This window comes from Solanum tuberosum, unplaced genomic scaffold (assembly GCF_000226075.1).
Source record: "Solanum tuberosum cultivar DM 1-3 516 R44 unplaced genomic scaffold, SolTub_3.0 scf00021, whole genome shotgun sequence".
Taxonomy (NCBI): Eukaryota; Viridiplantae; Streptophyta; class Magnoliopsida; order Solanales; family Solanaceae; genus Solanum; species Solanum tuberosum.
The window spans coordinates 2,204,949-2,217,520 of record NW_006238947.1 but is presented as its reverse complement, the minus strand read 5'-3'; the positions used below and the strand labels follow the sequence as shown (position 1 = coordinate 2,217,520).

The window sequence follows — 12,572 nt, the reverse complement described above, 5'->3', positions numbered from 1 at the left end:
TTGTAGACTGATAAGATTTGATAGGGCAAAGTGCAAGGTATTTAATGCCTGAGAATTTAAAATTTCAACAGAAAATAGGAAGGACTTCTGTCTTATTCAATCAGTTTATCCTTCCACACTTCTTCCAGACCTTTCTCGCATCGTGTTCAAACTTTTGTTTTACCCTTGGTGGTAGTTGCCTTGACAGCAGCAGCATCCTTCTTCTCCATTTTCTGCAAGAAATTCATTAAGATTTTCATCATAATTGTGATCTCTTTTATAATAATTGAATGCTTACCTTTTTCCTTTCTCAGCGATGTTTACTGTATCTTTCAACTCCCTTTGAACAGATGTCGCAAGTCCAATCATCACTTTTACTTTTTGTTTCATTTGTCACTTTGTAATTCACATTCTCATTGTCTTTTCCCTTAAGATTGGCTCCTCTATGAGGTGTTGACATCTTTTCCTGCTTTATACAATCAAGAGAAACATAGTAACTGAGTAAATCGATCCAAGCAATTTTTTTTCTTTTCAAACTAGATCTAGCAATAACTAATAGTACTTATTACTAATCTATACTAAAACATTGACATTGAACCTTGAGGTCTCTAGTTCAATCCCAGCAGAGACTAAAATAATTGGGTGATATCTTCTCATTTGTCCTAACCTTGATGGACAAAGGTACCAGTGTTGTTGGTGGGAGGTGATAGGTATCCATGGAATTAGTCGAGGTGCATGAAAGTTGGCCCCGACACCACGGTTATAAAAAAATAAAAGTAAAAGAGAGAGAACTTTGGACTATTGTTATAAAAGTTATCTTCGTCATGACGCTATCTTTAAACAGGTTGAAGGATTATTAACAGATCAATTCTAGTAGGGATAACTGAGTCATTGTCTTATTTATCTGGCTTCCACATTCCTATATTTAGTGATTAGTGAGTACTTTCTAACTCATGGTAATTGCAGGTTTTATGTGACTGAAATCTTCCTTGCACTGGAGTATTTGCATGTGCTTGGAGTTGTATATCGGGATTTGAAATCCGAAAACATACAGAGTTGGAGTTTAGGGTTTGTGCTTTGTTATTACCTTTTTGTCCTTTACTTTTAGGTTGTTAACATATTGAAATTACTAGTTTTGGTTGCGTGTGTTGCACGTATATTTCTATTAGTTTGTGTCAAAATCTTATATACAATTTCAACTGATATGTTAGACAATAAAAATAAATATTAAAGTATATCAAAAAATACAAGTTTCTAAGGATAATGAATATTAATCTTATATTTTAATCTTGTTACACTTACATTCAAAATTGATTTAATATTTGTAAAGTTAAAATATAACTTAAGGTAGTTTTGACACTAGTAAACATGCATACATGTTTCTCTATGATGTAAAAGAATACAATATTTCTTTAAAATGTTTTTATAGAACATTCCACACAATTTCTATATTAGATTTGAGATATATTTGTCTACCTATAATAATTTACACGTTTGTCTACCTGAAAAGGATAATGCAAAAGAAAAAAAAAACTCCTAATTATATTGTGCTTAAATGCAAACCAATTGAATTAGTATTATATGTGGTATTAAGTAGTCATTTGACCTTTTCTCTTAGAGATATTGCTAGTGGAATTTACTTCAACATTTATGGTGTGAGGATTTTATTAAGTCATTAAGGCAGTAAATATTTATAAAAATGGTGAAAAAAATGTAAATGTATGATATTATGATTGATTATAATGTAACTTTTCATTCAAGGTCTTTCCACTTGTAATATGATACATGTTTTATTATTTAATGATTAATTAAATGATTTATAATATTATAATTTAGTGTAGGGGCAAAATTGGAATCCAATTTTGCATTTTAAAGCTTCCTACTTTGGGCACGTGCGTTGCACGTGTACTCCATAACGATGAATATGAATTATTTAAAATCACATATTTTCTTTTAAAATTGTGTTTGAGTTACAACAAAAATATGAAAAGTAAAATGATAAATGTTTATAGTGTATAGTTAACTCATAAGAAGAAACTCTTTTGTATTTAGTCATCCCCTTATTATAATTTCGATATATAAATTTTATATTTGCTTTAAAAGACAAAATAAAGTAGCAAAAACAAACATAGAGGCACACTACCTTATGATTAACTTCCTTAAAATGTCTCTCTTGAAATTAAATTAATAGTTATACATTTCAGGAAGATAAAATGTTTTAACATTAATTAGTAGAAGATGAAACTCTCCTTCTCATTAAGTAGAATACAATTAAGTAATTCAAATTATGACTAAGGAAACTTAATTAGAAGGAAATAACTAAATAATTAAAGTGCAACAGAGATGACAAATTTGTATTTGGTAGTGGTATATATTGTTTTAGCTACAACTCTTCATATTCTTTAATTTAAGATTAAAAGAGGGAAAGACTTGATTCATGTACTTATTTAAAATTCTAAAAATCCTAATTGACTCTTGTTCTTCCACATTCCCTTTCTAATAAATAACTTACAATTAAAAAAATAATTAAAATAATATTATTTAATTAATTAGATGTTTAATTTAGTTTAGGGGTAAAATGGTAATCCAACTTTTCATCTTTGGAGCTTCCCACTTTTAGTAAGAATAGTCCGTGCGAAAGATATGAATTACTGTCAAAATCACATTTTAATCCGTATCACAAGCTAGTAAAAAAATATATAATTTAAAATAGGTGAATTCAAATAACTTCTTTATTGTATGTCAAATTGATTAGACATTTGATGAACCTGCAAAATTTAGTTTGGTAACTAAAATAATGAGTTACATTTTTAAGTTATTAGTTTCAAACATATGATATATTAGTATGTGCAAAAATGAATAACAAAAATGATTAATGTTTCTCATTTAAATGCACAATAAGAAAATTTATATGTATACCTTAAATTGATATCTATACAAGTCCAACATTCATACAATTCTAAATGCTTCATGGAAGAAAAATTCTATAATGGAGAAAGAAAGCAAGAACGAAAAGTTGAGGATATTGCAAAGAAAGTCCTCATGCTCTGAAAAGAAAACTTTGTTATTGTTAGAGACAACATATCAACATATCAACATAAGGTTGTTCACTGTTTAATACTACACATGTATTAAATTTACTCTCTTTTTTTCCACTACTATTTTTTCTTCTTGATTACCAATTTTCAGCATTTTTTTGGTTATCTTCACTTGCAACTTCTAACTCTCTTATCTTCTTATGTTGAATTGTGCAATTTTCCTAATTCGATTTCCTATTGTGAGCTTCCATCTTTGTAAGTTGGTTCTTAAATAGCATTAAGAAATGACCCTTTAAACTCAAATTTTAATTCTAAAATTGATCTCTACATTAAAGTGATGAATGACTTTCCATATCATAACTTTTCAAATTCTTCCATTATGAGATTTATGATTACGATTAAAAGCAATATCAATGTACTCATTTATCAAGAAAATGATAATTTAATTATTTAAAGGCTTAAGAATTTCACCAATATGTAATTAAAATATTTATATTTAATCAAATTTTAATTTAGTAGAGAGGCAAAATGGTAATTCAACTTTTCACTTTGGAGCTTCCACCACAAACCAGAATTACCTTTTAATTTATTTATTTCCAAAACTAGTTTTCCCCTTTCATGAAAAGTTGTGACATTTATGAAAAGTTGTGACTTTTATGAAAAGTTGCAACTTTAATGAAGAGTTGCGACTTTTATGAAGAGTTGCGACTTTTATGAAAAATTGTGACTTTAATGAAGAGTTGCGACTTTTATGAAGAGTTGCGACTTTTATGAAAAATTGTGACTTTAATGAAGAGTTGCGACTTTTATGAAGAGTTGCGACTTTTATGAAAAATTGTGACTTTAATGAAGAGTTGCGACTTTTATGAAGAGTTGCGACTTTTATGAAAAATTGTGACCCTTTGTTGTCTATAAATAGAGGAATTTCCTCTCATTTTAAAACAAGTAAAATTATGAATCTCTTCTTCTTCTTCTTCACAATTAAATATTTGTGTACTTTGCTTCTATTGAGTGAGTCACTGACATCATTGCTTATATTACAGATCATGGTATGTATTTTTACAGTCATTAATTTATTATTATGTTATTAAGGATAAATGATAAGATGTAATAATTTTAATTTTCCTTTACATTATTAATGTTTGTTACTACGTAATTTTGTATGTAAGATAATATAGTGTTTAAGTTTTAATGACTGATAGATTTTAAGTATTATTTCATAAATTCCTGCGCGAAGCGCGGGTAATTTTACTAATAATATATGATATGTGATAAATTACTTGAATTTAAAATTTAATTTCTTTGAATTGTAAGACTAAAGCAGATATAAATATTTCGAGTATTCGAATATTAAAAAAAAAAAAGAATCAATTTATAAAGATTTATGTAGGCCAATTTTTTATAAGTATCAATAATTCGAATATCAATTTTTTAATAGAATTTTATTGGTTTATATTGAAATACTCTCTTTCTAATAATAATTATGTAAAGATATTGTATCCTTTGTAATTACATCTGTAAAAATATATTAAATATATACTTAAGTGAGCATTACAAAGAGGGTGAAAGAACAAAGAGAAACACGAATTTTCTTGACTTTTGTTCTTTATCCCTCTTTCGTTAAAGAGAAACACGAATTTTCTTGACTCAAATTTAGCTCAAAACGCTTAGGCATTTCACTAAGGTTTTCAGCAACAATTTCAATTGCTATTAAAGATAATTGGCAGCAACAATTTCTTATGCAATTTCTTTAATTACTATATATGTAAGTTGTTGTGAATGAATATCCAGATATACTTTTACAAATTTAATTACACGACAGTTTTATATTAGTTAAAGTTCTTTAAGATCTTTTGTTATTTTAATTACTTGTAAGTAGTCTGTCATTTAAAGTTTACCATGAATTTTATATAAAGTTTTTATTGAACTATAGGTACAAATTAGTTATTTGAACTTTTGTTTTTAGCTTTCTTCTTATTATGTTATTTCACATTGTTTAAAATTTAATTGTAGATTTGGTTTAGTTTTCAAAATTAAGGATAGACTTGTGTAGTTATAGTTTGTATTATCTTTTCGAACAAATTATATTTTTAGATTACTACAAGTTTATACATACCTTTTACCATAGCGTGAAATGGGAACAAGTTTACTAGTTATGGATATAGGCATATAGCACAAAACAACAAAATTAGATCTTTTCAATCATCGTAACGGTATCCGCCAAGATTTAGCTAAATTAGCTAAATCGACACAAGTCAGGCTTGCTCCAATGGTTGAGCACCTCCACCATCCACCGGTAGGTTGAAGGCTCAAATACTATTGATCCTCTTGAAAGAGATAAAAAGGTTAAATAAATCATTTTTCATGGGAAATAAAGTGGTAATTGCATAGATGGATGTTATGTAACTTTGATTCTTGTGATGTAGATGAAAAATTCCCATGTTCTCAGCATTTTATATCACATAATTACAAGGAGTGGATGCAGAGGGTACATCCTAACCAGAGTGGTATAGAGATTTACTAGAACAACTCAAATTCTAAATGCTCTTTTGAACTATACTCTAAAAACATGTTGCTCTTCTCCTTATAAGCTAGTTTTGTAAATCCAATGTCACAAAGATCAGGTACTTCTGGTGGAATGGCACACCTTATCAATGCCCAGTTCATACCATCGAAGAAAGGGTGTCGTTTAATCTCAGCAGCCCCTGTTTCTGTTCCCAATCGATTCTCAGGCTCCTTCACAAGAAGTCTTCTGATTAGATCCCTTGCCTGAAGACTGACAAGCGGGCTATCGGGAAATCTGAGGTTCTGCATGACCACATTGGCCAAAGTTTCTTCATTTCCAGCACCTTTAAATGGTGTCTTCCCATATAGAAGCTCGTAAAGAAAAACACCTAAAGTCCACCAATCAACAGCACTCCCATGGCCCTCACCTTTAATGATCTCGGGAGCCAAATATTCATGTGTACCAACAAATGAGTTGGACCGTGCTTCTGTTGGCTCTACCACAAGCTGAGGCAATGATCTGTTAAAGGCTGCAGCTTCTGCTTTCAGCCTTCTTGCTCGTGCGGCGGCAGGTAAAATTCTGGGGCTAAAGCAAGAAACTTGACAGGACGGTCCAGAACAAAATGGATCAATACAATTAGAGCCCGCACAAGGACCAGAAATCCTGGGAGCTTCAACCCCCAATGAAGATGATTTTAGAAGAGTGGGATTAACTGAACATCTGAGTGAGAGGTCAAAATCTGTAAGCATGATGTGACCATCTTCCCGGACCAGTATGTTTTCAGGTTTCAAATCCCGATATACAACTCCAAGCATATGCAAATACTCCAGAGCAAGGAGGACTTCAGCCACATAAAACCTGCAATTACCATGAGTTAGAAAGTACTCACTAATCACTAAATATAGGAATGTGGAAGCCAAATAAATAAGACAATGACTCGTTTATCCCTACTAGAACTGATGCTGTCAATAATCCTTCAACCCTGTTTAAAGATAGCGAAGATAGCGTCATGACGAAGACAACTTTATAACAATAGTCCAAAGTTCTCTCTCTTTTTCTTTTATTTTTTATAACCGTGGTGTCGGGGCCAACTTTCATGCACCTCAACTAATTCCATGGATGCCTACCACCTCCCACCAACACCGGTACCTTTGTCCACCAAGGTTAGGACAAATAAGAAGATATCACACAGTTATTTTAGTCTCTGCTGGGATTGAACTAGAGACCTCATGGTTCTCAACCCACGCCATTGACCACCAGGCCCATGTCAAATTAATATAGCCTCACCACAAAGTTATTTGATCTAACTTATGCAAAATTTAGATTTTATATTTTGGCACAGCAACACTAGATTAAACAATTAACTGTGTTCCCACAACAGATAAACTAATTATCCACATCTAAGACAACCACAAAACATTTTCCAATCAAATTAACTCTCAATCTTCAGTTCTTCCTTTTTGATCTTTTTTCTTATTTTGGAGGAAATGCAGAATTCAATTTCTACCTTATCCCTTTCTCCTTTTTTGGTTTGGGGTTGAGTTGAGTTAGGAGGAACAGAGGAAGACATATCTAACCAAAGAAACGTGCCAGCAAATTAAAGAATTTGCCTTGTCAATAAGCCTCAAGACATTGTAAGGCTAAAACCAATGAAGTCTTCTTTTTTAAGGTAAATAATTATATTCCTGTTGGAGAAATCCCCATATAGAAGTAGTATACCAAAAAGTAGAGAAACCTAGACCAAAAGAGGATTATCTACAAAATGTCATCCAAATGTGTGTGCGACCAAGAAGCTCATGGGTGCACAAAAAGAAACTAGAGACATGAGGCTACTCCTCGAATGTAGAAAATCATTGTTAACCTTTCAAAAGCTCTCCTATTCCGGTCCCTCCATAATAATACTTATATGAGAGCTAGTGGGGGTACATCCCATTCCCTGGGTCTTCTTTTCTTCTGAAGCTCAGTTATTCAGTGCCTCTGTTGTACTCAGCAATCAGCATGACCCACTGTATTCTAAAGCAATTCAAAACCTCCCACCACATCAAGCTACTTGACAACATAATAATAGGCGGCGCATACTAGACCACTTAAGCTTATGGTGGTGGGTATACTAGATTTAATGTCTTAAGTTAACAAACTTATTAACAAGTCTGCGTCAAACTCTATATCAAAGCCACGACAAAGGTGGCATTCTTCTCCTCTTCATTCCTTTTTTTGGGGTGGGTGGGGAGATGGGTTACTAAAATTTAATGGGTCTAAACATTAGATCAATCAAGTGGTGTTGGTTTAGATTAGTTCTTTGTAAATAGAAATAGAAAAAATCACCAATGTATAGACAAAATCCATTTATTCCAGTAACAATTTCAGACTAATTTATACATTCTACCACCCCCGAACACAAATCAAAAGAGAACAGAGATGCTTTATGTTTATGCTGAAATGCAGATTTTTCCTACCAAAGCTTCATTGTTGTAATTTTGAGTATAATTTATTAAATTGGAGTATATCATACCGTGCTGCTGGTTCAGGAAAATTTCTGCAAGGCTGCTTCTGCCTGAGGACATGCAAATCACCACCTGGACAAAACTCCATAACTAAGCATGATAAGTTGTCCGATGTAAACTGCGCATAGAGCGTAGGTAGAAAAGGGTGATCTAGCATTCTCAAAATCTCTCTTTCAGTTTGGGCCCTTGGCAACTTTTTCCTTCTTGCCAAAAATTCATTATCCATAACTTTTATTGCAAAGAAGCAATTAGTTTCCAGCAGCTCAGCAAGATACACTGTGCCAATGTCTCCACAACCAAGCTTCTTCAATAAATTGAAATGACTTAACCCCAAGAACCCGTGATGTTTCCTCACCTGATTGATAGCCTCCCACCTGCCATCTTTAGACATGTGTGGCCTATTCCCAGTACTAGACCCACTTAGATTGCTCTCGTCACTGATGGTTGTGCTACAACTGTAATCACCAATACTACTCTTTGAGCTCTGTGAAAAGTCCCCTGGCTCTCTAGATTTTGATGCCTTGTTGAATTTCAAGACAGGGGTAACCCTGTCATCATGGCCGTTATTGGCGAAGCCTGGTTTAGTAGCATGACAGTTATTGCTATTTTCACTTGCTTCAGCGGCTGTACATCCAGAACCTTGAATTGTAGGTCCCTTACCAGACTCATTTCCTACATTCTTGAGAGCACACTGACATTGCTGACAGATAAGTTGCTTAGGTGATTCCATTGGACCATTTACTTCATAGGTCAGATTAAAAGTGCCAGATGTTGCTGTTGCTTCCGGTTTCGCTTTCTTCTTAACAAGGGTCTTGTGCTTGACTGCTGGCTTTGCAGTCTGAGTGGTGCTTTTGTTTGATTTGCTCTCCTTGTTGCTTCTCGTGGCAGTAGATGAAGAGACATTTTGCAATATGGCTTTCCGTCTCAGCTTAGGAGCTTTTTTGCTTGCTATTCTAAATGATGCAACCGCACTTCTATTGGAATTATGCTCCAAATTTTTTGGTCCAGATCCCAAAACATCATTATTAGAGGCAAATGATGATGAGGATGCAACTGAAGTTTGGACTTCTTCCTCAATTGACACAGTTCGTAGTGATTTAATCTCATGAAGATTCGACACAGATGCATTCTCCTTTTTCAGGTGAGGGGAGTTAAAACTCTGAATAATTGGTACTTCAACCGATCTAGGAGAAGACAGGACACTTTGGTCTGGTAACTTCATCTTGGGTTCTTCGGGGTATCGAGGCATCTTTTGTGAAGTGCTTGATGTGCTTACTGCTGGCATTGTCCTCTCTTTTCGCTGCACAGTTGACTCAGCAGACACAATGACTGGTTTATCAACAAGTCTAGGCGAACGTGAAGTGTTTTGGTTTGGTAACCTCACCTCTGCTTGTGTAAGCTGTTGAGAGACCTTTTTACCATAGTTCGTGACATTTTCTTCCAGAAATATTCTCTCATTTTGCTTGGCAATGGACTCCGCACTCTTAATAGTCTGTTTACTAACACATTTAGGAGAACAAAGGGTACTTTGACCTCGTGACTGTAGCTTTGGATCTCCAATGTACTGAGGCGGCCTCTGAGAAGAGTTAGACGTGCTTTCTGCCGGCACTATTCTGTTATTTTGGCGCATTGAGATGGATGGCTTAATGACAAGTCGTGGAGAAGAATGGGGACTATGGTTTGCTGATTTAACATACAGTTCTTGGCGGTAATGGGGCACTTTGTCGAGTGTTCCTGAAGTGCTTTCATCTTGTACTAGTCTTTCTGTGTGAATGAAACCAGAGTCGCTTGGATCTGCAAACCTGTAAGAGCTTGTAATCCTTCCAGCTTCTGTAATGCTTGGAGAACCCGGTGGCTTGGATAGCCGCTTCATTGCCGCCATTTCTGCCGCCTGTGAAATGCATAAACCCCGTAAGGCCTGCTTCAGAGAGACTGGCTCTGAAAACCCAATTCCTGGAGAATGAGATCCATCGCCCCTCATTGGCCTTTTTGAGGCATCTCTTCTCACATGATCTGACAAATCCAGACTTTTTGATGATCTTAGATCGATGGATGCAAAAAGATGATTAATATCATCTTCTAAGAATTTATTAGGTCCTTTTCTAACCAAAGGAGGCTTCTGTTTTCTGCCTGATTCTCGTACTTGTCCTGACCTTTCAGAACGTTGGAACATCACCAGCTCATCTTTCGCCTCAATAATTTCACAACTACCAGAATATGAACCCATCACTTAGAATTGGTCGGACAATATCACCAGAAACTCAGCAATCGGAAGGTAAAATGATTAATTTTGGAGGTCTAAATACAACCATCATTCTACTGACAACCACCTTTACAACCATACATGAGCTTCATAGGTTGCATATAATCCAAATTTCTAATTTCAACCCAATCATGTTGCTATCTACCATTCAACCTGTAATGACAATTAAATGCTATTATGAAATAAGTAAAGTACCAGCTACTGTGTATTCCTTAAAACATCAAAATCATTGTCACATAAAATGCTTAGAATAAATACACATAAGATGTATAAAACATGAGGTTAAGAAGATGGATAGTCATCAAGCATTTCATTTAGCAGAATTATAGAAACTTGGATATAATTACTCAGGAATAACTCTAAAGAACCCAAGTTGCTAAGATCTCAGTAACTATTGGCCAAAATTTTGAGACCAAAGATTCCACATAGATCCATTTATGGTGCTGTGAAATCTTTTTCACAATCCCAGATCTCCTTTCATTGTCACATTCCTCTCAGAAACAGTTAAAGCAGGGTCAGGAACAACGAATAACAGATCTACAGAAATGTACTGTCGTTAAATACTTGCAGAGTATTATATTTCTCAAAGAACTCTTAGGCAGTGTTAACACCATATTGTTTAATCAAGAGTTAAAAGTGGTCCTTAGAAGTCTAACTCAGCTACAAATATACATTCAGTTCAATGGCATAGATCCATTTCAATTGAAATACAGCAAAATGCTCAGAATAAGAACAAGATTACAACTTTCAAGAAAAAACAGTTCAATATGGGATTCAGTTTTCAACTTCCACCATTTCTGCAAAGAGAAAATGGAAACAAAAACAACTTGAAACCCAAAAATGCAAACTACCCACCTAGCTGACCCCCATCCTGGAAGAAAAAGAAAGAAAATGCTAGGAAAATGAAGAAAACAACAAGAGAAGCAAATTAGCCAAATGAAAGTCCAAAAGAACTAAAGGCAAAAACTTTTGCAAGTATACATTACTTGCCCATAAGGAGAACACAAAAAGGGTAAAACTTGCAAGTATCAGTACAAATCCAAAAGCACATAAAGTCGCACAACAACAAAATAATGAAGAAAAAAAGGTAGTAGCTTAGAAATCAATGCAAATTAGAAGGTTAACTCCAGAGATTAACTAAAATTAAGCAAAAGGGTGTCCAAAACTACAAACAAATAGTTCAAAGCTCAACAAAACTAGCAAATCAAGAAAATATGTAGCTTAGAAATCAATGCAAAGAAGGTTAACCTCAAAAAACCCACTAAGATTAAGCAAAAGGGTGTCCAAAACTCTGAACAAAAAGTTCAAAGCTCAACAAAACTAGCAAATCAAGAAAATGTGTAGCTTAGAAATCAATGCAAAGAAGGTTAAACTCAAAAGACCCACTAAGATTAAGCAAAAGAATGTCCAAAACTACTAACAAAAGTTCAAAGCTCAACAAAACTAGCAAATAAAAAAAAAACAATGTATAGCTTAAAAATAAATGCAAATTAGAAACTTAGCTCAAAAATACCACTAATTAAGCAAAAGGGTGTCCAAAACTACTAACAAAAGTTACAAAGCTCAACAAAACTAGCAAATACAAAGAAAATGTGTAGCTTAGAAATCAATGCAAAGAAGGTTAACCTCAAAAAACCCACTAAGATTAAGCAAAAGAATGTCCAAAACTACTAACAAAGTTCAAAGCTCAACAAAACTAGCAAATAAAAAAAAAAACATGTATAGCTTAAAAATCAATGCAAATTAGAAACTTAGCTCAAAAATACCACTAATTAAGCAAAAGGGTGTCCAAAACTACTAACAAAAAGTTCAAAGCTCAACAAAACTAACCAAATCAAGAAAAATATGCAATAAAAAAGAAGACATTACCTGCCAAAAAAGCAATTGATACAATGAAAGATCTAAAGCTCAAAACTTTCATAAATTACAGAAAAAATGGTTTCAGAATTCAGATTCTCAAAGAGTGAAAGGAGAAACAAAAGGGGTGTATGTTATTTCGGTGGACAAAGATGTGAAGAAGGAAGAGAGAAAGGGACACACAATTTTATTTTATTTTATTTTAATCTTTTTTCTAATTTCATTTTCATACACTGAAAAATTTTCTTTCATTCTGTGTTTTTATTTTTTCTAACATTTATGTGGTCCTTCTAAAGAAAAAAAAAAATGGGGTCCACTCCCTGGAGGTAGATAGTGGGTCCCATGTATCTTAGGATTCGAAATTTTTTATTTTGTATTTTTTTAAAATATTATTTGATTTTTTACAATTTTTGTTCATATTTTAT

The 12,572-nt window shown here is 33.4% G+C and overlaps 1 protein-coding gene across 1 annotated transcript; it reads right to left on the bottom strand.

Annotated features, from left to right (window-relative positions):
* Positions 1-5,411: 5,411 nt before the first annotated feature.
* LOC102586543 (serine/threonine-protein kinase KIPK-like) lies at positions 5,412-12,332 on the bottom strand. The gene is made up of 3 exons (XM_006341083.2): positions 12,160-12,332; positions 8,036-10,443; positions 5,412-6,381 (listed from the first exon to the last, which is right to left on the bottom strand). The coding sequence occupies exons 2-3, from the start codon at positions 10,252-10,254 to the stop codon at positions 5,538-5,540; spliced, it is 3,063 nt and encodes a 1,020-aa protein (XP_006341145.1). The 5' UTR covers positions 10,255-10,443; positions 12,160-12,332; the 3' UTR covers positions 5,412-5,537.
* Positions 12,333-12,572: the final 240 nt, after the last annotated feature.